The 27,844-nt window shown below is 33.8% G+C and overlaps 1 protein-coding gene across 1 annotated transcript in view; it reads right to left on the bottom strand.

Moving 5' to 3' along the window:
• CFAP54 (cilia and flagella associated protein 54) overlaps nucleotides 1-27,844 on the bottom strand; it is a 102,449-nt gene that overhangs the window by 23,914 nt on the left and 50,691 nt on the right. Inside the window, exons 33-52 of the mRNA XM_088166104.1 lie at nucleotides 27,331-27,470; nucleotides 25,532-25,750; nucleotides 24,993-25,129; nucleotides 23,162-23,307; nucleotides 22,293-22,520; nucleotides 21,867-22,090; nucleotides 21,631-21,766; nucleotides 19,952-20,066; nucleotides 19,256-19,408; nucleotides 18,551-18,748; nucleotides 17,590-17,677; nucleotides 16,943-17,149; nucleotides 15,318-15,384; nucleotides 13,303-13,485; nucleotides 10,726-10,812; nucleotides 9,620-9,742; nucleotides 8,669-8,722; nucleotides 7,137-7,353; nucleotides 6,664-6,758; nucleotides 5,028-5,197 (exon numbers count right to left, since the gene is read on the bottom strand). Coding sequence (XP_088022230.1) covers nucleotides 5,028-5,197; nucleotides 6,664-6,758; nucleotides 7,137-7,353; nucleotides 8,669-8,722; nucleotides 9,620-9,742; nucleotides 10,726-10,812; nucleotides 13,303-13,485; nucleotides 15,318-15,384; nucleotides 16,943-17,149; nucleotides 17,590-17,677; nucleotides 18,551-18,748; nucleotides 19,256-19,408; nucleotides 19,952-20,066; nucleotides 21,631-21,766; nucleotides 21,867-22,090; nucleotides 22,293-22,520; nucleotides 23,162-23,307; nucleotides 24,993-25,129; nucleotides 25,532-25,750; nucleotides 27,331-27,470 — 2,987 coding nt within the window. The remainder of the gene's footprint in view (nucleotides 1-5,027; nucleotides 5,198-6,663; nucleotides 6,759-7,136; nucleotides 7,354-8,668; nucleotides 8,723-9,619; nucleotides 9,743-10,725; nucleotides 10,813-13,302; nucleotides 13,486-15,317; nucleotides 15,385-16,942; nucleotides 17,150-17,589; nucleotides 17,678-18,550; nucleotides 18,749-19,255; nucleotides 19,409-19,951; nucleotides 20,067-21,630; nucleotides 21,767-21,866; nucleotides 22,091-22,292; nucleotides 22,521-23,161; nucleotides 23,308-24,992; nucleotides 25,130-25,531; nucleotides 25,751-27,330; nucleotides 27,471-27,844) is intronic.

The raw sequence follows: 27,844 nt of genomic DNA, 5'->3' as shown, positions 1-27,844 counted from the left end.
TGTAGGCACTGCATTATCAAAATGACAAAACAGCAGTAAGAGAAAAAGTTTTTCCAATAAAAGACATAGCCTGCTAATATATCACTGTTAGGATGGTCAGGCATTGGAGTAGGCTTCCCAGGGAGGTGGTGGGATCACCATGCCTAGAGGAGTTTAAGAGGCATCTGGGTCTCAGTGATACAATTTAGTGGTTTAGGGGTCACAGTGGTGATGCTGGGTTGATGGTTGGACTTGATTAGCTCAAGGTCTCTTCCAACCCTGATGATTCTATTAGTCTATCAATAGCATATAAGCTAAAATATATCATGCTCTGTTGGAGCAATCAAAATAAAACTTCATTATAATTTCCAGTTACACACAGAATCATAGAATCATTTTGGCTGGCAAAGACCGCTACGATTGTCAAGTCCAACTTTTAGATCTAGTGAAATCACTAGATCAAGACCAACCATGGCATATATCAGGGATAAGTTCTTAGAAACTAGAAGATGTAAAAATACTGAAAATTACAGGTTCTATTAAGAGTGTTCTATATCATCCACAACTAAGGTTAATACCTTTCTCTTTACAACTTTTCCATTAATATGCATTAATCCTTCTGTTAAATCCACATGGCCAAATATTCACAGGATCTTAGTAAACGCCATCAAGGTGATGAGGCAAAACCTTATCAGTAAGAAATCACATGACATTGCATCTACCTTACTCCCCAACCCATATCCTAAATTCTTTTCTGGACAGCACTGAACTCTGAACAAGACCTTTGAAATATACAGACGCCATTAGGACTGTGCAGCATTCAATCATATGTGTCAAAAATGATGGGCTTAGATCTCAAAATATTGTCAGGTCTCTTAAAATATGAATCAGGGGCTACTGGGTTTTTTCATTTTTTGCTGTCCTTATAAGCACTCAGATACACTCAGATGATGTTCCATTTTCATTATACATACAAAAATGTGTATCTACAGCAGGCAGATTTTGTGAATATAATTATTTGAGGATATGAAGACATCTGCAAAGCCATCATAGACAGAAGACCTTTTCCATAACAGGAATTGCTGTTCAGAGAAGACACTTCTCAAAATATTCTGAGAATTGCCGAAATCAGTGTCTCTTTTTATTGGTTTCTCCCAACTGCATATTTTCCTCTATGTCTGTAAATCTTTACTATCCTACATCTTCTCTAAAACATTTTTGAGTTTGGTTTTGGGGATTGTTTGTTTGGGGTTTTTTTACAATTCTAGATGTTCTCTGCCCACAGAACCATTTTCTAATAATTCTAAGCTACCAGAGAGTATGCCTAGCTCACCACTTAAAAGATTTTTTTCAGCAGGTTAATTGTTAAAAATGTACCAAAGATCTGATCAAAGATCTGATCAGAACCAAAGGTCTAATCTATGCTGTTTTTTTACATAGACTCTCTATACATAGGCTTACATAACATAGGCTGTTATGAAGCATATTAAAAAAAAAATAGAAAATAATTATTAATACTTTAAGTTCCTTTTTATGCTTCCAGAACAACGCAAAGAACTTCTAATGCAAGAAAGATTCAGGGTCTGTGTGAATTTACTCCTTTTGAGATGGTCTAATGGTTGCAAAGGCAAAGATCTTGCTCAAAGAATTCTGAACAAGAGCTGAACTACTTCTAAATTACACACATTATTCTGTCAACATATGTATAACCACAGGATGGATAACCTCCTGTTAAGAGAGCAGTTAAAGCTTTCCTGTCATTTCTGATTCTATCCTCCTTGCTGTTTTTGTGATGCAGACCTGGATGGATTACACCAATTCAGCACAACTAGACCCCGAAGTAACAATGAGAACCAAAGCCGTTAATATCTTGGCTTTTACCTTGCAGAATTCAATCCTCATGAATCTCCTTCACCATCCATTTACCTCAGTTTTATTCAACAAAATCAAAACAGAATAAATCAATGTTGAATTTGATGATAAGTTTGTCTCTAACAACGGAAAAGGTGAAACAGAATGTGCTTATGAAAGCAAACAGAAAATAAGGAGATAATGCAATTATGTACCCCAATTGCTTTTCTTTTTTTAATAGTTCCCCCCTGAAACCAGGCATCAAAGTTAAAATTACAGCAAAATCTGACTTTTCTTAAAACATTGCTTGAGATGCTATGGTTCACATCTCAAATACCTCGGAGAAGGTACAGCACCTTAGAGTATATATAGGCTATAAACAAATATTAACCTAAATTCCTCAGCAACACTGCCTCAAGTTAACTGCTCTTGTCAACATTTAGCAGTATTAAAAATACAGGTATTTTTTACTGACATGTTTACACATAAATTTCCTAAGTAAAATATAGACTACCAGCCCAAAGATTTATATATGCCTTGTTTTAAGTCATAATTTATTCACATAATCAGACAAGCACACATCTGGGTAATTAAAAAACTCACATTTATAGGACAGACACCATGTAAGTACTCTCCTTGAGATCCGTGGGATTAGTCCTATACATAAACATTCTGAAGCATACATTTTTTTGCAAGACAGAAGCTAGTAATGCAGAAGCTTCCCTTGATGAAATTTTTGTGACCCTCTTCTGCTGTCAACAAGAGTGATGTGTCTATATATTTCCCTTGACAAAATACACATCCTTTTATCAGCTGAATCAGAAAGTGACAAGATGATCAAAATAGGAAAGTACAGCTGACTATAACAATTTCACCACTAGGTCATTTTGCCAAAGGAAAAAAAAAGATGAATTTCTGTAATACCATGCAAAGTTTGATTTCTAGGCTGGCAGGCAGGAAACATTCAGCTGTCTGAAGAAATGTTTCATTTCTATCTGAGGCAGACATATCAGCAGTTTCCACAGCAGTACAATAAAACTGCAAAATAGGTTAAAAACCCCCAAACTCTTACTTTGTTTTTTTGATGGGTTTTTTTCCCTGCTACTGACCACTATCAATATATAAGACCCACTAAACAAACACCCATCAAAAATTTGAGAGTCACAAAAAGTGATCTATAAAATGTTTGACATCCATGGAAATCCTCGATATTCCAAAAAAGTTTCTTCAATCTGAGAAAAGTTATAAACCAACAGAGAAACTAGGCTCTACGATATAAACTGCATGGCAAAATGAAGGGTGCTGCATTGAAATGTCTTGCATATACTGGAACCAGTTCAGCAGGGTGAGAATGTCTGAGACAGGACTGCACTAATGCAGGTTTTACCAAGCCTAGTATTAAGGTAAGATTACACACACGATATTTCATAAGTGTGCATACTGCTCCTTGGTCATCAGTATAGTGACTTTATAAAATTCAGGACACTCAAAAGTATGATGAGGTGACTGTCAGTGACTCGTGGATTTCTCCTTGACAATGTGTAGCAAATTAATCTAATTCAAAAAGCAGTAAAATAGATTTATATTTAGTGATAAGAAATGTCCACAAATAACCTACAAGTTCTTACTTTGCATCTTCACTAATGACATTACTGTTAAATGATTACAGTCCTAATATCTGAATTTTTGGGAAACTGCTTTCTTCTAAAATAAGATACACAAAACTTGGGGGAAAGACCACATTGCAGACTGTTACTGTTTTCAGTTCAGTAGTCTATACAGCACTGTGAAGCTCCTGTCCTGTTAATTATTTTTATTGCTGTACCATCATAATGCAAAAGAAATTGTACTATTTAAAAGGTATTGATTTGGAGAGTTTTTATTCAGCTAAGATAGCTGAGAGAAGGAAGGTGACTTCTTTTGTCATAGACTAAATCAGATTTTTTTAATTGGGTAAAACATCACACTAAGACTGATTTATCTGTTGGCCTGATGACCCACATACCACTTCATCAGCAATCTTCACCACTATTTTAACAATAAAGAAAGGGTTAATTTTCTCTTTTTTTGATGCTTACTGTGCTATGAGATTTATTGTAGAAATTCTGGTGCGTTTAGTTAGATTAGACCTAACAAACAATACAAATACTGATTACATTGTACCAAATCTCAATCTAGCCTGGCAGGTGATGGTGCTACACCTGAGTATGCTCCATCTGTAATTAGCAATGTGTATGCTCAAAGATTTTTCCCTCTAACAAAATATTAGATAAAAAGAGCTTCACACTAATAAAATGATACATTGTTAAACTAACATCCTTCTTACACAAATCAATGTAAAATTACAGATATGCTAAATAGACAAATCCTCCTAGGTAAAAGACCAAAACAATGCATTGAATTCAACATTTACAAAGAGTTAATATATTTCAGTATGTCCAGTATATTCCAAGAACATGAAAATTGTAACTTCATTAAATTCTCCAAAAGAAATCAGAATCTCAAAAAAAAAAAAAAAAATCACAGAAGTTGGGAATGTTAATTTGGAGAAAATATCAGGCAGATATATACAGATTCATAGAGATAATTCAGCCACAGAGATAATAGTGTCTAAATACTGTTGTATCACTAATAATATAATTAATTCTGCTAAAATCTCGTCTAACATGTTAATGTTTACTTCAATGCTTTTTAAACACTGTAATTTAAAAAATAAAATTTTGACGTTTTAATTTGAAACCAAAAAGTTCATCAAGAAGAAATGTTCCTGTAGGACAGAAATACAAGGCATTCTAGAACAAAGTAGAATTCAGTAGTTCAGAGATAACATCAATGCTCTATAGTACACTTTAAAATTGTAAGAACACGCACAATCTAACATATCCAGATTTTAACCAAATCCATGAAGGTTGCAACTTCTTCTTTGTTTTTATACAACACTTTATCACAAAAACATCTCATGGAGAAATCGTAACTAATTCTCTAGGCTGACTGAATCTTTTACACCTTGTAAAAAGCAAAATAAAGCAATAAAAAAAAAATAAATGGCTACGTATCTTACATATGTAAATATACTAATGGAGTTGTTACAGGTAAGTGCTAAGATGTACAATATTGATGTAGCAATAAAGAAATTAATTTTTTAATCATTGGTGGTCAAGGCTGTGCAAGATAAGGTTGTTCATAGTATTACTTACCTGAGAGCTGCTTGATGCCTTTGCAGAGAAATAGAAGCAAGTTCAAGTTTGGCCTCAATAATAGCCTCTAAATCTTCCACAGAATACCGAGATATGTCCCCATCATATTTTTCCTGTATGTCCTGTACAAGATAGCTAAGACTTTCTTCAGCTTCTGTCAACAAAATCCCCTAGAGAAGAACACAGGCTTGTATGATTTCAAAAAGTAAAGAAATTAACATTTTCTTTAGAAATATTTTTTTTTCTGTATATCCTGTTATCACTGCATCTTAAAATAAATCATATGCCTTTTCTATAAATGGGGGTGGGGTGGGTAATTCTGCTTTTCTCAGGTTTTCAGAATCATTATATTCAAATCAGCAACATCTTATCTGTGCCTCTACTATTGCCATGCATGCTTAACTACATATTTTAAGGCTTAGCAATGCTACTCACTAATTTCCCATTCTTTAACTAATAGCTATATTTGGTAATTTTATACTACTCACTATGCTTAGTAATTTTAAACAACAAATACAATATTAAAAACATTAGAGATGTCAAAAGAAGTCATTACATTCTTTATTAGCTATATTTTGACATCCTTGTGTGCAGTATGAATCCTGAAAGTTCAACTATAATTTACAGTCTTTCTGATCAACAAATCTGTAGGAAGCTGTGAAAAACACACCTTTAAAAAGAAGTTAATTTTAAATTAAATCTCACTTGTGGAGCTTTCAGCAGAATTAAAATTTAATTTAAAGGTTTGCATCATCCAATACATTACTTTGATCAAAATTCAGAGCTCTACTTAAAATAAAATTACAAAAAAAACAAGCCATAGAAACTCCTCCAAAAGAATAGAATAGTTAAAGAAAAATCAAAAGTAAGAAATATATTATGCCTCTTAAATAAGCCCTATTCAATTCAAATGAATATTTCTATTTGAGTTATTTTCAAGTTGCTATTTTCAAGTTATACTACCACTTTCAAGTTTCTAATGTATGACCTTATGCCAATTGCCATACAAAATCATCCTTCCTTCTCCAGATGTACTTTTTGCATTACTTTGATTGTAACAATGGCCAAAAGTAGTTACTTCCAAAGTGGAAGACCTCTCTGAATGAAGAATATGTCAGCCCTTAATTTTGATTTTTTTGTGATATGAAACTGCCAAGCATTAACTTTACAACTAAATAAAATCCAACTAAACCAAACAAAGAAGTTATAAGCTGTGGTAAAAATTGAAATATTTCATATATAACAATGGTAGAGAATGATTTTTTATTTGTATAGCATATTGCCCCATCAAAGAGTGTCTGACATGTTCTACAGATGGTACCCTCTGGAAGGAGATTATTTTATCTTGAAATCCCATTCAGTCTTTACTCTTTATGCTGAAATACTCACACTGAGATCTGATTGTAGAAGTATTTCCCATTATTTGAAAAATAATGCACCAAAAATGAAAAATGATTACACCAAATAGTCAACACTTCATGCATAGCTACTACTACAGTCAAATTAGAAACAGAAGTTTTTAGTCTCCTTTTTCATACCATCCTCTCATCATAATTTCTGTTACATTGAAGGCATTAACAATGTTTTTGGATCAATCTGTATTTTCTTAATCCTTTTCTCCTAAAAATCAAATTACCTTCAGCATGGCCATATTTAATTCATCTTTATAGGCAACAAGATGCACCATTCTGTCTCTTTGTCTCCATTGTCTTGAATTCTGATCAGCATCAACTGTCAAATACATTGTGGATAAAATTTCAGATAACAGATGCAGAACCAAATCGTTCTCAGCAATTTGAAAAACATGGACCTTTCCTCTCTACTTACAATTGGGACTTTCAACATCAAAATAAGTAATAATGGAACAAAATAATGATAACAATAATAAAAATAATAATAATAGTGGTAGAATAGTAGAAGAATAATAGAAGAATAATGAAAAGAACTTTAACAAGTCTTAATGCTTATTTCAAGAATGACAATTTTTTCAGCAACATTTAAAATTAATATTGTTCATAACATGACATGTTAATTAATATGAAGTTAAAAGTGTAAAAAAACCATACTTGAAACAATATAAATAAAATTTTCCACCATCCTTATAATTACCTTTTATAGTTGATGTTGTAGTTTTGTTTGGCTCTGGCAAGCTGCTGTTGTCAACACAATATACAGTTTTTTCAACTTTTTCAGGTATATTATTTATTGTGGCAGAAAGACAAATGATGAGATGCATTTTGGCTAAGGTTAATTTATTCATAATTTGTTGGTTGCACAGTGGTACCACTGTTGAAGACAGACTCCAATTAAATGTATCTTCCAGTACCTACAAGAAGGTTAACAATTGGGATTATTTGAAATGACACATTTTACATTTTTCTTGTTCAAGACATATTCTGCTTCTATTAATAATGACACAAATCAACAATTAACATGAATAATATTAGTAATATCCTCATTAATATGAATGAGTTTGGTTTTTTCCCAAACTTCACCCCTTAGTAGCACTTGCTACAGCCTCAGAGGTTGGTTTTACAGCAGAAGGTGCATCTATGAAGTTATAACTATTATCACTGCAAGTTCTAGTTTTCTGCATTGCAGGTGAATCTGTAGTTCAAAAATCTCAACTAAAAGAAAAGTTTGTTGTTAAGAAAGGGAAAAAATTCTTGCATCACATCATTTTAGCATATTTCATAGACTCTTTTTGTTATTCATTATAGCATCCTTTTTTTATCATGAGTTTAATAGTCTCAATTTAGATTAATAAATTTATAAGTTGAAAGTCTACACAGATTTGCAAGATCATGAGACCAGTAACAGCACTACATATACTGTGAAATGTTCAAGTCAAAAGCCCAAGATAATGCACAACTTCAAAATAAATCAGAAACTAGTGAGATAAAAAGCTGTCAAGGTACATTTCTCATTTCCATCCTGTAATACCAACTGCTGTAGGAGATAGACAAGCATTCTGTAAACAAGAGAAAAATGGAGGGGAAAAAATAGGGGGTTTAATTTACCAATTTATTTTAATGGTACAACTTTTTCACATTCTGCTAACATTTACCCCTACCAGCTCAATGGACCTATGAGAAGGTTAATAAAAGGAAATTATTAAAACTTAAAAATACAAAAGAAGTAATTGATGAATAGGTGATTTAAAATAAAATGAGAAAATTACTGGTTTATGGAGTCACCATTTAAATTTTTTCCCCCGGAAATGGACTTCAATCTCCATCTGAATTAGGACAACTCTACGAAGACAACTATGATTCATAGAAATTATAACATTAAAAGTTTGACATTCTCAATACTTTAGCAGAATATTCACCCAACCTTCCATATCACAACAAAGCCTGAATAATTCCATTAGTGTGTTTTGCACAGAAATGCCACAGATTTGTACATACTAGATCTCCCATCTGAAAAATGGTGAAAATGGTAGTTGCCTTTCCCTTGAGAGGTCAGCCATAAAATTTAAAATTTAGGAAATAATAATCAATTGAGAAGAATGTCTTCTATTTACTGGATTTTTTAATAAGAACAAGGATATTTTCTGAATGGGATAATTCTTATCTTAAGACAGAGAAATAAATATTTATGTACAGCATAAAACATTTACTCTTTCAGGGTTTTTTTACCTGCAAATTTGTAGCAGTCATGAGAGGTTTTGAGGAATCAAATTTCTCTAAGGCCTGTAAAATGGACAAAAGCAAAAGAAAGTAATGTGTTACCATATGAGTATAAAACCAATGAGTTAACAGAGGTGGAAGGAGGGAAATATCCTTTCAAATCAGCTCATGGAACTCAATTTGCTCTGCATCACTGTCTGCAACACAGGGTAAAGAAAGCAAACTACGTTTGTCCAATGCTTGACAATGCTATTGTTGATGGAATTTTTCCTACAGTTCATGCTGAATTTCATCTGGTGCTTTGTCCAGAAGTCTTTTGTCATTTCACCTACCCCAAAGCACCACTCAGATAAGAGAGACCTTGATTGCATTCATCCAGGATTAAATCATTAGCTTATTTTAGTATGTGCTTGGGAAACAAGGAAAGGATGGTCATGGGAGAGGCTTACTCGACAGCCTGATCTGCCTGCACAGGTGTGCTCACAGGTAAGACAAAAGTCCAGGTCAGTTGCTAACAGCTTCCAACCCTTGTAGCACATTAGTGGTCAGATGGAGAGAAAATCAAATTGGCCTTGGGTGATGTGAGTGTCAAGGCTCTGTGGGCAGCAATAGCTTTTATGGCCCAGCATCTCCTGAGGCTGCCCTGCCCTCCCCAGGGTCCAAAACCCCAGGTCAGCTTTATCCATACTTTTCATGCCTGCATATGAAATCACAAATTGTTTTTTTTACGGTAGTGTCTGCAGTACTCAGTGTATAAAACACACGTTTCAAAACTGATTTTTGTTCCTGCTGTATAGTGAGAGATTTTAATGCCATCCAAAGCCTACTACTTGATTCATCTTTTGAAACAAATTTAGGAATTTCTTAGGAACGTGTAACAACTGGCAGATATGGAGTATATGTAGTTTCATGAAGAAAATGGATTGTTACAGTTCAATGTCATACTTTTCTGGTGTTTACCTGCATTTGTTCAGTATATCTGTATCCTGCTGGTATTTTCCATGGAATTCTCTCTCCCAAAAAAAGCAGGGATAGTTCATGAAAGGCCTCCGTAAAAAATCCTATATCTGTAAGTACTTTAATCTATGAAAAATAACAAAACCTTGATTTGAGTGTTATTCACTATTTTTTTTGCTCAAAATAAACTGTATTTAAAGGTAATTTTCAAATAGATTTGGCTATCAGAATAGTACATTGATGGAGAATGATCTTCAATGGAAGGAAATCTTTTATATATTATAGGGAATAATTTCAAAGATGGGTCTTTCTCTTTTAAAAACAAATTCTTTAAAAACTTGCTCCTGACAAAGGGAAAGAACTTGCTACATCTGGTAAGAGTTTTGCCTGCCTGCTCAAGATCAGTACCTTATCAAAATCTGCTTCATAGATTGTACTCATCTCATAATACTTAGCTACTCTACCTAACCTATATCAGCATTTCCTGAAAATACCTAAAACCAATATCACTTTGACTCTTAATACTCTTACTAACTCTTGATACTTAGATGACTTTAAAAAAAAACCCAAAACTCACAAATTATTTAAACAACAACAACAACAAAGGTGAATATTAGTGAAAAGACAAAAAAATCTGTTCCTAGATTTCATGGAACGTTGTTCTACCATGATAGTAAGAACAAATCCAGAAGGGGAAAAAATTGTCATTCGTGTTTTCCACTTAAGAAAACATTAAAAAAGTGGAACAAGAGAAAAAATACCAAGTGAGAAGTCTGGACCACAGAAGGAAAACCTCCCCTTCATTAAATAGAGAGTAGAAAGAATTTATAGAACCACTCAACAGCCTATGAAGGGAATTAACAGTAAAAATGTGTAAATAACTCTGCATGCTACTAAAATTGAGAATATAAATAATAATTACATTTAGAAAGTACCTGTACCATCTGCTGTGCTACGAAACACTAAGCAATACCGGAACTTCAAAGCATGACTTTTAATAGGAGAAATATATGAATATTAAATTCACTACATTTGACAAAGAATTGAATGTTTTTCAAGCTTACTTGAAAAACAATGTGTTTTGAGAAAGAGAAAGCTTATTTGATTACCTTGAAGATTCTTCCTTCAATATATTTAGCCGGGTCCTTACAAATCTCAGATACAATATATTGGTATAATGTGAACAGAGGTAAACTCTGTAGCAAAATAGTAGGTCATGCAGCTATAACATCATACAGGGTACAATTATGGAAATAAGCATTGCAATTACATATCAAAAGTATATAGATAACATAAGATTACTACTTTGACCATCACACACCATCACTATCTCTCTTATGCTTTCTGAAAGATTAATGTGTTAAAAAGTTCTTCAGCTCGCTAAAGCTAACCACTGATACTACCTTATATGTAATTCACAATATAGGAAGTGAAGTTTGTCCAAATTATTCTCTGTGTTCAAGGTGGGGTCTTTTACAACATCATTACTGAGCAAACCTACCGAAAATAGGTTGATACAAGGGATTTTTAAAACTGTCTGCATTTTGATGCCATATTTTTTTCAATATAACTAACAGAGGAATAGAATTCTGTAAGCTTTTTTAAATAAACAAAATAAAAATTAAGTCCTGCAACTGTCTAAGTGAAACTATACCAGTTGTAAAATAAAGTGGATGGTGATGAGACTTATTGACAAATTTATTTACCTTCATTTTAAATTGAAATTTTTTCGTAGGGACAACTAACCAAAAAAAACATTTCTAAACTGAGCTTTATTAAAGTATAGAGACACTGTATATCCTTCCACTATCTGAAGGCAGCCTACAGAGAAGCTGGAGAGGGACTCTTCATCAGGAACTGTAGATAGGACAAGGGGTAATGGGTGCAAATGAAAAAGGGGAAATTTAGGTTAGATATTGGGAGAAAGTTCTTTACTGTGAAGATGATGAGACACTGGAGCAGGTTACCAGTGAACTTGTGGATGTCCCAACCATGCAAGTGTTCAAGGCCAGGTTGTGTGGGGTGTTGAGCAACCTGGTGGGAGGCATCCTTGCCCTTGGCATGGGAGGCTGGGACTACATGATCTTTAAATGTCCCTTCCAACCCTAAACATTCTATGATTCTATGATCTACTGTTATACAATATTTCAGAAAAAGCAGATTCTTTCCTAACACATTCATGTGTTTATTGAAAATGAAAGAACTTCCAAAATTTAATTACTATTCAGCTTTTACATTTTTCTTCACTTTAAAATGTCCCCAAGCTTAGAAAATGCTAACAGTATTGTCAGATTTTTTGTCAAATTCACTTTAAGTTTCATAATGTAGCTTAATACTTCTGAATTTGGATCACAAAAGCTTGAGGCAAATGTTTTAATTGCACCCATACAGTTTCCTACTGATATTTGAAGTAGTTCAAAAAAATGAGTCTTTGAAGTTTTATTTTTAATAAAACTTGAATCTTCATGTATTTTGATTTAAGTGTCAAATCAACTTTGCACCCCAGCATCCAAAATATCTCCACACAATAAGCATTCAGGGGAAACGAAGCTCTCATTCAGCTAAAACTGCAATTGCTTTGACCATGATCCATGACTTGGATCTATGTTCTGCTGGCAAAAGTGCAGAAAGCATAAAAAATGTGCACAGCTATGTGAAGCAAGCAGTCAAATTAAGCGCCTCTGGCTTCAGGTAATTGTCTGCTCCTTGATTTTACTGCATCTCTCATAGCAAGGACAGTTACACAAAGCTAAATAACAAAGTGAACAGTAAAGCAGGATGGGAAGAACCAACGATAGGAGTTAGCCTGAAGTTCCAAAAGAAATCAATCCAACAAATGGTTTGCTGACAAATAAGGGATAACATCTTTCTGCCTCCTCCTGTCTAACTCCTCTTCTATCTCTACCTCCTAACATTTATTACTCCCTGCTGCCAGCCCTGCAATCTTTTCCCCTCCCTGGCATTGACTCTGCCACTTGCAGGACCTTACCATAAGTGGATTCAACTCATCAAAGCTGGAAAAATCTATCTGCTTTTTCATTTGGAGAGTTTTCTGTCATGTATGATTTACAGAGGTACAAAATAATCACCTGACATGAAATTCTGTTAGTGCATACAGGACCAAACCAGAAAAAAGAGAGCATTGGACCTTTTTCAGTACTACTAATCAATTCAATCTATTTATTCTAATGTACAGCACTGCACCATTGAAGTAAACTGGATTAAACAGGAAATGGTCAGAAGACATGAAATGGAGGAAATAAGAATATGACCAGCATAGGAGGGAAGTTATAAAAACACTTCATACAGAGGAATAAGAGAACATGAAAAGGAGAAAGGCAGAAGGGACTTTTATCTACTGGAAGTTAAAGTATGGAAAGCATTCTGGACATACTGTATTTAAAGTATTTTTCTGTACTGTGTATTTTAATAAGTATATAATAGAAAATTTCCTCTAAAATGCCTAAGCTAAATGAACCATGTGTTGCCATCTTCCAAAATAAAAAAATTTCCCGTGTTTTCTAAAACATGCATGCAGCAAGCTATACCTTGTTTTAAGTGCCACACAACCTAGCCATAGGGGTATTTTACTAGAGATTCTGAGGTATCTCATAAGTAAAACCCAGACAAAAAAGTAAGACTAGGCATCTTAAAAATAATTTCCAGAGCATGAAAATAATACTTACTATTAAATTTTGTTTTGCATAATGTAGTTCAAACATAATGAAATTCAGACTTGCAAGTACAGTAGAGATATCAGCTCTGTAGCGATCAGAGAACAGGTCAATACCAGGAATAAGAATATTTGTTTCATATTGTACAAAGTCATAGTCAGATGTTGGATGTGGAAGAGAAGCTCTAAACAGGGTCTGAAAGTAATAACAGTGAATTATTTTTGAAAAGTTGTACAGCTATTAGTGAGAAACTACAAACTCCAACTCATAAATTACTTCATAAACACAACTCCATCAATGCCTTAATTATTCAGCTGTTTCCAGACACAATATTGAAAAATATTTTTAGAGAAAATGTTTCATGTATGATGGAGAAATAAACAAGCTGTAAATAGTCTAAGGACAGTATGTCTCCCATCATTTCTGGCAGAGTTGCTGACTCTAAGGCCAGTTAAAAGCTAGTTCCACCCCACTTTCACCTCTAACTAGGTCAGGTAGTGCAGCTTATCAGCTAGCGCAGCTCAAATCATGTAACTAAAAACTAATACGAAATTTAATAATTTCTGGGAAAGTTGCTGACTTTAAAGCCAGTTAAAAGCCTGTTTCAGTCTAGTTCCACCTTTAATTAGGTCAGCTAGCACAGCTTAAATTATATAACGAAAAACTAATATGAAATTCAAGGAAATAATTTAAATGTTCTCTCTTAAAAAGGGAAGAACGCTAACATTGTAACTGATGTTGGATATTCCTTCCCAATTGTGTTTATCTTGGTGTAATTAGCAATGATATGCCAGAGAAATTTGCATTTACACTCAGATCTGAGATATTAACAAGCCTAAAGCCTACACCAGAGGTGGAATTTAAACAAGGTTATAAAAGCTTTCCAATTCAAGGAACAAATTATGGCTTGAACTTCTTGCAGTACAGAGACAGTAATTGATTATATTTTTCAAGACAATCACCCTGCAAGCTGCTTCTATCCCAATTAATATCAGACCCACTTCAGTCAAGTCACAATTATTTCTACTGTTATACAACTGGAACAAATGCTTGCTACCATTTCTGTCGAAAGAAGGAATCATCATTGTTCAGCTTTGTAATTGTTCAGCAATTACAGTGCTAGAAGCAAGTAAAAATTCTCCTTTACCTTTTTTTCTTCAATTTGTTCTCCCTTTGGTGAACTTAGCAAGTTTTCCAATGTGGGCTAGGACAGGTCTCACAGTCACAATCATGACACAAGATATCAGACAGTGTCATTGCTTGGTTTTGGAAGAAACCAGAAAACTTCTTGCAGCTGCACTGGGATGAGTCATCATTGATCCCAGGAGAGTATAACTGGCAGAGCACTTGCAGTTTATTTTCCTGTACTACATTTGCTACTGGCATCTTAACTTCAACTTAAAAGTAAACTGATTTTTTTTCTCTATAGGTATTTTTGCTGAAAGTCTGCAAACTTAATTTTAATGATCTTATTTTCTTTGTGAGTGAAACTGGATCATTTTTTAATATCCTCTGGTTTTAGAGCAAACTTATTATAGAGCTGAGATTTCAGTACTACAAACTAATATTTTTCAGTGCTAAAAAGGATTCAAAAACTTCTTTTTTTCTAAAGAGTCTGTGCTCTTGGTTGAAAATGTAAGACAACTGTGAAGACTGCAGATCTAAAAGAGAGCATTCTGTTGTTGTTGATGCCATCCAGCTCTTCCTGAGCAGAATAATTCAAGAGAAGAAAAATACATTTGACTATCAAATGTTTTAGTCATCTTCTCTTTTCAGTATTTTTTCTCTGAGACACTCTGACCTTCTATTGAAGTGATAGCTTTTAGGCTATAATACAGAAATAATGTTAAAAAACAAAGAATAAAAACATTGTATCTAATATGCATAAATTGTCAACTACCTCTGATCTCCATTTTTCCTTTACAACCACAAAGAGAAACAAAACAAAAGGAGAATTATTTTAACAGAGGGTCATTTTAGAAGCAATTTGTTAACTTCATGAATTTGAACTGAAATTACATTCTTACCTTAAAAAGTATAGCAGAAAAATAGCAGTATTTTGTTCTTAATCTCATCTGTGATGTTGTTATATACCTAAAGCACAACAAATAATAATACAAATGTACCCATCAATAAAAATTATTTAAATCCTTGGGGTTTTAGTCTAATGTGAAAGTAATACTAACACAATCTAGATGTTTCTCCTACTGGAAAACAACTGCCTGTTTTTAAATAGGTGCTCAGCCACACCATGCAAAGAAGCATTTGACCAGAGACATACCTAGACAAAGGGAGGTGTCTAGGTTATCTTCAAATTTAAAGGAGAGACACAGGTAATCTAAGGGCAAGCTCCATCTCATACAAAACTAAAAAGATAAAGCAGATTAAGCTACTCACACTTTAAAGTGTATTTCTTTCCATAAAAGAAGCTTAAGATAACTAGCACATGGATTTTAACATGGCAGGTGTCTAGCTACATTTAATGATTCCCACACAATACCTCATCAGAGCCTTAAACCATTATGGTAGCAGGGTAGTCCTATGATCAACAATCCTAGAAATCTTTACTTCAAATATTAGAATCCTTTAATGTGCATTTACAGCCTGTGACTAAGCTCCTGTATAAAGAGCAACTCAAAAGATGTTTAACAGTCCAAGTCAGGTCTAAACACAAAAGAACCACCTGAAGGAGAAGCCAGGAGAACAGCTCCCTCCAAATCCTGCCAGGATTTGGAATGGATGCATTAGCAGTGAAGGGATAGTATCCAGTGCAGCAAATAGGTGCCACAAACACCTGTAAAAGCAGCTAGGGATTTGGTCTCGCCTAATTAGACCTGAGACTGAAGCACAGCTCAGAATTAGAGGAGCTTTCATTTATAACCAAGTCAAACTCACTTCTTTTCCTTTTGGGTGCTAATTTTAAGTGTGGCAATGCCACTTCATCCTGAAATACCCATGGTAGCACTTGCAAAGCTACCTTGGCTTATAGACATTTTGCAGGTCTATTAATATGACCTGCTCCACAGGTAAGGCAATTTACTTGGATGAAGCTCTGGCCTTTCATGGTTATAGTGTTTTTAAGGTCATTTAATGCTGTCTTGGGTACTTCTAGATTTATATTTTGTACATTACATTGAGGAGCAACTCAGAATTACATTCACAGTGTTTTACCAGCAGTCAAGGAGTACTGGAGGCAAATAGTTATTGACAGTACATTTTTATACAGTAATTCAAATTTCATTTAATTCTAATTCATCAGAAAACTAGTACTCCAGGGCAGTAAATCTGACCTCAAGATACATTAATATTTAATATGTGCAAAAACTTGATAAATGTGATATTTTGATTGAAAATCAATATGACTCTAAAGTCCTTGAACTTATGACTCTTTATTATTTTGTTTTCTTTTAATGATCTCTTCATATAACATACAGCTGCATTTATGATCAAAGATGAGCACTCAAGAAAAGGTAAAAACAACATTCTCCAAAGGAATAAATTCCTCCCTGAAAGGAAAAATTCCTCTGCTTTTGAGGAGCCTTTTTTATAACAACTCACCATTGGTTTTTAATTAATTTGAAGTTGCCTCATATCTCGGATGAGCAATTTGTTTAAAATACAATAGAAATACATATATGGGTGAGATACTTACTGAGCTATCTTAGCCACTAGGACTGCTGCATGTAAACATCCCCAAGCTCCAGCCTGAGAAAGAAATTTCTGACTCATATCAGTTGATCTTCTAACTGCAAAGCAGTCTGTAGCATCTTTTGGAAAACTTAACTCTTGCCAGGTGTTAAGAGCATCAGCAATGTTGAGTGTTTCATCAAGGGCTTGACACCAATATTTAAAAGCTGCGCTGTAACATAAAAAATATCATCATATTGCTGACATTTTCCAAAGTAGGAGATAAGACCTGCTTCATTTTTCCTTTACTGCCTGAGATTTAACTAATTCTGATTGGGTCACAAACTGAAATATAGTTTCTATAATACACACACAAAAAAAGATACCATTCCTGGTCAAGAGACTTATTTGGACTCAAATCATCAAGCCATAGACATTACTTCTTAAAAACACAAAAATGCATCATTCTTTGCTTAATTAATTAGGTAGCTAAGAAAAATAAACAATTTATAGGAAAAAAAACCCTCTCAAAATATAGATAATAGTAAGTTAGATGAAAGAAGTTATATGGACTAGTGGACAGCACAAAACCTTACAAGACAGTTGAGGGGTTAGGACTAATAATCAAAAAAAAATTAAACTGTGCTCTTTTTTAATGCAGTATCTATTTACCTTTTATTTCTAGAATAAAAGTGAAGATTTCCAAGTTCATGTAGAGCCTGTACCTTGAGATCTCTTTGGTTATTCATTTCAAGGATTCCTGTAATTTATTTTTAATAAATTAAAAAAAAAGTTGTCATATCATTAAACTGGTTACTGAACCTTGAACAAATTTGGCATGAGTAGCCATGTATTCAAATGTAATTCAATGCATGAATTTTTTTTTCATTTATTGGTCTTGGATATTTTACCTTCAAATGTACCATTTCTTATTTCAACTAACTTTGAAAGCAAAAATAAGATATAGGGACTTCTTTACCAAATCTTTCATATTTTTGTTTTTTCAGATCTCTCAGATTTTTTCTTGTTCACAAGATAAACTAGAAAGCAGGTCATGGGCCCTGCTAAACAACTCTGCCTGTATACAGCACAGCACTCCCACAGACATTTCTGGAACCTGTGCTGCAAATAAAAGCACTTAGAGCATCTGTTGACCTGGTACACTTGCCCTGTTCAGTCATACAGCAAGAACAGGTATTAGTGAGGAGCTGTGACTGTATGAGTAAAGCCACACCAGAATGTAAGATGGAAGCCAAGTAACTAGGTCACATATTCAAATGCACAGAATCTGAAAAGTCTGTTTGCTAGGGAAAAAAAATTGTCATGGAATTAAAATGAATCTGCTAAACATTACATCAAATTCTGAATTGGGGATTAATCATCATAACACCACTGAAGTAATGCTTTTTCATAAAATGAGATAACTAGAAATGATGAACCAGCTAATGGCTTGTTTAGGATCTAATGCAGATTTTCTCAATCAAGAGGAAGAAGGTTCTATATTCCTGGAAACCAGACTTCAGTCAGTTACAGCTGTCTGACAGAGAAAAAATAACAAAGAGATAAACATATGTAAACACAGGCAGAATGTTGTTACTTCTTAGCTGTAAGCAGAAATTTATGAAAAAATTACCTATTGTTTGTTCATAGGAAGAGATAATTACTGAAAGCTGTGACTTTGGTATTTGTCTCCTCTCAACCATACTGGAGAAATTATATTTTTCTTTAGAAAGGTCACATGGTGTCGGTAGAAATATCACTTCATCTCCCACGTTAAATTTCAGCTTTCTGCTTGAACAGATATGACTGCTGATTGCTCTTCCAGCATTTTCTAGATTAGAAAAGTGATTTATATGATCAGTTGGGAAAAGTGTTATACTATTTCTAGCACCTCAAATATTTCTACACCATGTTAGTCAAACAAATATACAATTCCTGTGTACCCTGTTTCCATTTGGTTTCCTATGCTATTATCCTGTGTCTCCTAATTAACTTATAAGACATAATTCACTGGTCAGTGTAACCAAAGGATATGTGCTCTGTTAGTGAAAATAAATTTGGGAAGATCTGCCAGTCAGCCGTCTGACAGAGGTATGGCTGCAAACAGACATGTGACACAGCTGCATGAAAAAAAATTATTATCCAACTATTATACAAATCATACGGAATAAGGCTTAGAGTTGGTGTTTATAGAACTTCAAATTTCACTTCATATTCTATATTTTTTCTAATTATCAGAAACTAAAACTTGAATTTAGAAAAAACTGTTCCTTTTACTCTTTGTTATTTTAACTGCATATACATTTATGAAGAGAGAACACTTCAATGAATCACTCACCTTGTGTGTGTGCAAGAAATAAGGAAAGTAGTTTCCTGCTGTGTCTCAGTGCTCTGCTTTGATATTTAGATTTTTCTAGAGTTTCTCTAAAACATTTTAGTGTATCATTCACATCAAGAGGCACACAAACTAGGGCTTTTGCTTGATTGTTATCTAAAAGGAATTAATAATTATGGATAAAAATTTTGTAATCTAGAAATAAATATTTTTAGTAAATCACCCTGTAAAACATATTTGAATTTTCACAACTTCAAAACTAAAGTATATTAAAATAGTCCCCTTTTTTCCTGTTGCTTTATAAATTAAAGCAAATTATTAACCACCAGAAACATTAAATCTGTCAATAACAGTGCTGATTCACACTAACTTCTGGGTATATTGGTAGATATCAAAAAATTTCAACAGAAAACTGGACCAATGCTGCCTCACAGGCTGTAGGTCATCTGGCACCTGTTTTTCCCTGCTTTCAGACAGTCTGAATATATTTTGAAATATCTTGACAACATTACAATCCATCCAAAATATCAAGAACAACAATTTGAAGACAAAGCTCAGTTTATAATAAAAGACATATTGTAGGAGAAGTGGAAGAACTATGATAAGGAGAGGAAACAGAATTTAAAAAAAAATCCAGTATGAAACAAAGAAAAGACTTTAGGAGAAAAGAGAGCACACAGTACCGAATTTTGCTCTGACCTGTAGCATCATTATTTGTCTCAGGATTGAAAGAGTATGCAGGAAAAACCCCTTCACTGGCAGAATGAGCAACAGGCAGCTGGAATTTGTACCCTATGTAGTTTCTGCAGCTCATCTAAAAAGCAGAATTTGTTTCATGATGACTGAATAATGTTAAAAAAAAAATCAATGTTTGGTTCTTACAGCTAAATATCTATATACGCAGTCATATGACAAAATAAAAAGAAAGCTAATTAAGATAAACACCAAAGGCTCATAACAAGTACTCTTGTCATTAAGAGGTTGAACATTCACACCTAAATATTGGATATAAGCATTTCGAAGTTACTGCACTAAACTTGTCTCTTATTTGGTAGTTGCCATAATCATTAGCAATTCCTTAATGTTCTGCAAATATTCCACCTTTTTTTCTCCAGATGAATGCCTGCTTGCACAGAACCTGTCGCCATAAGCAGGCCTAAAGGACGTGTTGCCTTGGGAAAGACAAGGGAATGCTACATAGGGAGATACAAAATAGCTCTAAGCAAGTAATAACTGCAGCCTAACTCTGGCTGAGAAGCAAACTTCCAGACCTATAAAGAACTAATCCACAACAGACTTTTTATTTTGCTAATGTAGTTACACAACTTCAGTAGCAGAAGGACCAACAGAACTAGTTCTAGACTCTCTGAATGGCACTGATTCATGAAATGTAGCCATAAACTCCAAATTTCTTACATGAAATCCTTATTACTATTAGCTAACATTAGTCTTTAATCTGTAAGCTGTCTTTCAAAATAATGATTACTTTTCCACAGCTCAGTTATCAGCATTATGAAGTGGTTTGCTATGGTGCCCTTTTATAGACAAAGGACCATGTTCTGAATGGCTGGGCCAGAGAGAGTCAGCAGGAAAACAGGAAACACAGAGCACCCCAGCTGCCCTGGAGTGCCTTCAGAGTCCCTGCAAGTCCTGGGCACTGGTGTGCTGTCTCTAGGCAAGGCAGTGGCTCCTGAACCCCGTGCTTATGTTCAGAAGAAACCTGTTTGGTACTTCCCCATCCTCTCCTTAAAGTCCTCTCTTTACATTAGTAACAGAAATATCCGAAAAATATCCACAGTGAGACTGACTTCAGCAAAACTTCTTAGAGATAAACCTTACATTAAAAAAAATGAGAATTCAAATTTCTAATTGCTATTTCAATTAAAATTTTGCAAGTGGCACAGTTAAGTAAATATATAGAGCCATGCCTTTTAATGAGAGGAACTTGCTGGGCTACATAGCGTTTTTTTGGTGGTGATCAAGTTTTCTAAAGTTTTTTATCAGCATTGTCAGTGTTTGGTTGAACTCAAGTTTGTTAACTTTTGAAGCAGTGTTCCAATGCAGAAACAAAGCAACATCCAAATAAATGTTTTAAGGTTAAAAGACTGACATCAAGAAATAACATGAAATTAGAGTTAGGCTTATAATATGGAACGGGTATGTTGTGCATGGAAGAAATGTCCTCTGGGTCACCTTCTGCTCTTGGAATCATGTCATACAAGCCTTTCATGCACTTCAATCAATTATGTTCATTGATTTGTTATAATTGACTACTTGGGAACACTATGAGAAAGCATATTAATCTCATCAGTGAAAGTGCTGCTCCACATTTAGCTCATATTAGGAGTCAGCGCCCCAAAAAGAAATCTGTGTTTCACCTTCTGTGTATCATCAGACAGGTATTTCGTGAAATGTGATTCATGGCTGTCTGGGCCACTGAACTGCTGTATCCTTTCCAGCAGCTGCCTCTGAGCATATACCAGCAGTGGACTCACTTGTTCTGTAAACCTCTCACTGGAAAAAAAAACCAAAGTGTAGTAATTGAGCAATACAATGGTATATTAAACTATATAATGTTAACTTTTTAGTTTTTATGAGAGTCAGTATAACTTACTGTGTAAGTATGTTAAATTGTACAGCTATGTGTACCAGTGCTTCCCACTTCTTCATATGATATAACAATTCTATTGTTTTAAGAATCAGATTACATATCCATCTCAGGTCAACCACATTCACATCATCCAGAGGAGGCTGGGGATGGAGATTAGAACCACCATTCTCATCCACAATACCGCCTAAACAACTGGGAATGCAAAAGTCTCCTTTGGGATCCACAATCTACAGTGAAGAAACATTATTATACCTGTTATTTTCAAATGTGTTTTTAGGAAAAATCAGTTACAGAGATCAGAAAGTACTGTAATCGTCTTGAAAACTTGTTACAGAGAATAACTTGGAGATAATATAATGCAAGAAAGAGAAAGCTCTCTCTCTCAAGTGAAAATGTGATAACAAAGAATTGTCTTAAAATAATTTTTACCTTAAGAGAACTGCTTGCCTGTAGGTCAATTATCATATCAATGATCATGTCTGATGCAAAATAAAATGGCAACCAGATGGTACTCCAAAGAAAATCCCAGGTGATGGGAAATGCATCCATACAAGAATGTGACTGGTTAGCAATCAGTTGAAATTCTTGAGTATAGTTCCAAAGTTCTCGACAAGCATTTTGAAGCAATGTCCAGTGGCCACCACGGTGAGCAAGAACCTGTGAATACCATTAAAAATATAATTATACCTTGGAAATGCAGAAATTAAAAGTTTCATTTTTTATTGCAAAACGTAGGCGTAAGTAATCTTTCAGACTTGCAGTCTAGGCATTATAGAACCTAAATTTTTACCTTTCCATAGAAGTACTAATTTATAATTTTAATTTAATTGTAGGTTTTGGTGTGAAAGTAAGAAATAAAAATTAATTCACACCATCTATATGTGTCTTTTTACTTGGGTTTAGAAGGTTTTATGGGAAGAGTAGTTGGTCTGCATTTCCCTTCAATCACTGGTTCTCCTGTTTCTAGTATGACATTCACTAAGACCTGTAAAGAGAAAGGTAAGTCTGCAAGTATTTTCAAAAAAATTTAACAAACATGAAAAGGCTAATTACAAAGGTGGAATGAAAAATAGAACAATTACATAAATTATTGTATGTTTGATAGAAATATATATTATGATAGGTGACATGTCTGATATTTCATACACTGTACTTGGGTATTTTTCAGAAGATGAGAAAACCAGTGAAATTTTTTTGAATTTTCTGAAGCGTGAGGTCTTTTCATGGAAAAAGCAGTTAAGTATTGTAACACAGTGCTTAGTAATATATAGTTTAATAGGAAACCAACCACATCTTACCACTGCTCTTTTCAAGTGCAGGAAGATGCTCGTAAAATGCTTCAGCAAAAGGGTATTTGATGGAAACTGGTCCTGTTGTTCAGGAGTCTTTGTTGATCGACTTCGAGAAGTTCGACTCTGTTTATTTCTGTTCTTAGGAGATTTAACTGTAACAGAAAACAGAAAGTTCACTCGTTAAAATTGAGTTGAAGTTCTCAAAAATAAGAAAAAAACAGTCAGGATTTTCCTGTGACAGCTTTTCCTAACTTAAATGTTAGGAAATGCCAGTGTTAAGGTTATCATGTTTGTAAGATTACGATACTTAAAATATAAGATGCTTTCACTTAGGAATCAGTAGAAGTGGGGATGAAAACAAGTTTGAGCAAAATAATGAAGGGTACCAAATAGTTTTTAGCCTCAAAGCCAAAACACAATCCTCATTTAAGTTCTAAGAAGAAATCACCATGGCAAAAAAATCTCTTGGCAATCTTGCAAGAATTTTTCTTAAATAGAAACCTCTTAAAGGAGATGAAGAAAGGAGGATTTCTGGCAAGTTCTGTAGCATGCGTAGAATTCCTTCATTATTTTATTCACTTTTAAATATGTCCCAAGGGGAAAGGCAAAGGCTCGTGGTAGTGGGATATGGTAATACCTGAACCATAGGTTTGAGGCAGAAGCTAATTCCAATTTATACCATATTTGAACTCTATGGCAAACTACACGCTTTATGTAATTTTTTAATCAGACTTTTTGCAAAGGCTAGGAGATATTAAACAGGACTTTTTTCAGGTTTCAGCCAATTTCAGTGTTCTCAGTGACTGGCAAGTATCAAGGCAATGGTGTTTATGTAAAAGTCAGCTGATACAAAGAAAACTGGTGAATTAAAGTTCTAGTTTTTGTCACACCTCCTTGGAGAAGGCAAAGAGGACAGTTGATTTTACCTAAGGAAGTCCTACAAAAGAAAGACAGGAGAATTTTGATCTTTACTGCTGTGGCAAGAATGTGTCCGTGAAGAGCTATTGAAAAGACCAGACCTGTGATTACTTGTTGAACTTCTGGTGCTTATGCAGACTTTGTGTTGACTTGTACACTATTACTAACCTCTGAGGAAATCAAAGTCCTGCATTTCACAATTACACACAGACAGGAGCCTTTTTGCTCCTGTTGAAACCTCACAGGACTAAAAGTACCTAGAATAATAATAAATGCCAAATGTCAAAGACAGACATCTGAGGTAGCTTCTGACACAGGGAAAAATTGGGGAGAAAGCAGTAGAGAAGGAAAATTAAATCCTACTCAAAATTTGAAAGATAATAATAAAGTTCAGTGTGTAACTTTAACACCCACTTACAGAATGAACCAGAAAAATTTTGACCTGCTAGGAAATGTAAAGGAAACTAACAACCAATTACAAACCTCAGAAGCTGAAAAAAATTATCAATGCATTCAGAAAAATTTGGAATATTATCAATTTAATATGTGTAGGTAATGTGGTATCTGCAAACCTAAAGCTAGTATAATTAATTTTTTTTAAACTTACAAACTTGTTAATAAAGTATAATATAAAGAATAACTAATTGATAAAATTTAGCGTATTTATTAATAGATTAAACAATGTTCAGAATTATTAGATATGCCACATCACTTACTAAGACTTCTGTTATAGTAGGTATGCCAAAAAATCTAGAGGACAATTGAAACCTAAAAATGTCTTCTATTAACTCAGCATGACTGACTGTTTTTCCAAAGGTGATGTAGACAACCAATGATGAGGTTAAGACAGACAGAAATTAAGAGAAGCAAAAAGTTAAGTTGAAACTGATTTCAGTTGTGCACCAATAAAGATTCTTACGGCTTTGGGTTTCAATCACTTCTGACTTTTCAAGGAGAGGAGGAGTTGGTTTTCCTATGTTATCCTCTACAGCTTCTCTCACCAGGACAGTGCCAGAATTGTTTAATGAGAATATCTCAGGATCCAACATATTGTAACTGCAGAATGGGAGAAAGAGAAGAAAACACAAAAAAAACCCCACATAAAATATCAAAAAGAATTTTGGTCTACATAAACAAAATTCAGTTTCTCAGAAGTGATTACTTTCCACGAGCTTTAGGAATAAGAAATAATGAATGATAGCCAAATGTTATAAGGAACAAAAAGTAACATAATGTAAAATATTTCAAAGCTTTCATCTCACCAATGAGGTTAGCAACCAAAACTGTGCCTGATGTCCACAAGATGGAAAACAAAACCTTTTACACAGTAGGAAGTAATTTGTATTTGAAAGATGAACTGTTCATAGGAATATATTGTAATTCAGATCTGTCTGCATTAATAGCAATAACACAATAATCTACATTAATAGCAATCACTGATAGTGAAGTAGTATGTACCTGTCCAGATGCTGTGAACCACTGATTCCAATATTATATTGCTCTTCCAGGTTCTTTTTAAATAAGTGGTAGTGTGCAACTGCCAGATAGATATTCATCTGAGACTTCCAGGGCATCTCTTCAAGACACATTTGACAAAACTTACTTCGGGTTACGTATTTACTCAGCAGCATTATTAAGGTTTGAAAAGCTAATTTCTTCAACTTATCCTTGCCTTTCCTAAACCAAAACATATGAAGTAGCAAAAAATGAAACTATTTTCTTGAATCTCTAGAAAAGAAAGTCCTGGTAAAGATACACAGAAGTATCACATTGCATATTCCCAGATTTATATGCATAAGCACATGACATTTTTCTAACTAAAACATTTTTGCTTTAGTCAAGAAAAGCAACTGTGCTTTCCCTCTAAGTGCACTTAACACACAATAAATCCTATTTTATATTTTACCAACTTCTATAAGCTATTTGTCTTAGTACTTTAAAAAGTTTAGCTTAGCTTGAAGTTATTTGTACCTGAATTGTACAAACAGATTATTACAGCAAATTCAATGTGCTTCCAAGTCAATTCAGGAGGGTTTTCTATTATACTATAAATCTGGATAATTTTTTTATTGCTTTGCTTTGGTAGTTAAGCACCTCCAATATGAAGAGAACATAGTTTTTCAAATTTGCATGCCTGCATTTAATTTCCAGCCAAAGCTTTTTAAATTTTCCCTGACAGATGAAAAAATTCTGTATTACTTCACAAACATATAATGTTATATTCAAACTGAATCTAATTTTTTCTTTTTTTTTTTAATTAACTGTAAACTGATCTCTTTATTAACCTAAATTATTTTTCTGCCTGTTTTCCACCTTTAAAATGTGGGTAGAATAGCATACCAATTTTGATTATATTATACAGCATTACTATTATGTAAGAGACAAAACAGTAGCTCATAAAAACCCAAGATAGGTTTAGCATCCCCTCTTCTGCTGAAAGCCATGAAAATCATTTCAAGTAAGGTAAGGTTTCTTCTGTCAAGGAGGAATAATAACATTTTTGGGTGGTTCAGGTGAATATTTAGAAGATCATATGGAAATGTTTTTAGGTTATTTAAAACACTTCCAGAATAATTTACATGATTGCTTATATGCAAATATTTATAATTTCCTGTTTTGCTAATTGCTGAAAGCATAAATGACCAAGGGACCAAGTTAAGAATACTACACATTCTTTTAGGTCAGAAGGTTATGCTATTGGCAAGTTAACCAAATATAAACAAATATTTGCCAAAAGAAGAGGTGAATTAATATATTTTCTTTTTTTTTTTTTTTTTCAAAATCCAGTTTTCTGAAAGCTACAGAACAGATAGTCCAAACAGACTAGCACAAGGACCACAAAAATAATTTTGAAACTACCTGAACAACAGGAAATAATAAATATTTTTATTGGCTTTGTAACAAGCAAACTGCCCAACACAGTTTGAAAAGCATTAAAATACACAGATTAACAGAGTTTTTCCACCTTGATGAATCAACCTGCTCAAGCTAACACAACTGAAACACAATCTTTAATTATTAATACCAAGACTTGAAATCTTTAACACCTATTTTCTTAAACAGAAATGCAAAAGATTTTGTTTTCTTGAGGGGAAACCAATTTTATACTACACTAAATCAGAAAAAATGAAAGGACTGTGCAGAAATTAGTCTCCTTGATATAAAACAAAAATTAAAATACACACTTAATTGTAAACTAAATTTCAGTCAAAATATTTTTTTTTCTGTATACGAGCCTGAAAACTGTGTTCATTTACTTTTGTGTTTCTGTAGAATTCATTGCATCCGGATTTTTCATAAGATACTCTCTAAGAGGTCCTTTCTTAGGCACGGCTTTTTTGGTTGGTTTCTTCAAAGGTGGTGCCTTTGGTTGCTTTGAAGGTGAGGTATCCTTTCCCTTTAAAAAAAATCTTGCATCAAAATCTTAAATATACTTCAAATAATTATTTATGTCTACATTACCAATTACTTGAGGTACAGAGCAGCTTGGCTTATGGAGAAACAGAACATTTTTAAAAAATCCTGTAAATGGTCATCAAAATAAGGCTGCAAAAGAAATACTTAAAAATTCCAGAAAACGTCACAAATTTTTTGGAAAGTACATGTCAAATGCCTGACACAAAGAAGCCAGTTAGGACCCTAAACATTTTCTTTCATATGCCCCTGTTTTCATCACAAAGATAATGATAGTTCTTTTCCTAATACTATTAACAGTAAAACTTTGCATTGCAAAAACTGAGACAGAAATAACCTTTGCCTAATCTATATCGG

This window comes from Sturnus vulgaris, chromosome 5 (assembly GCF_052056855.1).
Source record: "Sturnus vulgaris isolate bStuVul1 chromosome 5, bStuVul1.hap1, whole genome shotgun sequence".
NCBI classification, from domain to species: domain Eukaryota; kingdom Metazoa; phylum Chordata; class Aves; order Passeriformes; family Sturnidae; genus Sturnus; species Sturnus vulgaris.
Note: the sequence above shows the minus strand (reverse complement) of the source record. Positions and strands in the feature narration are given on the sequence as shown.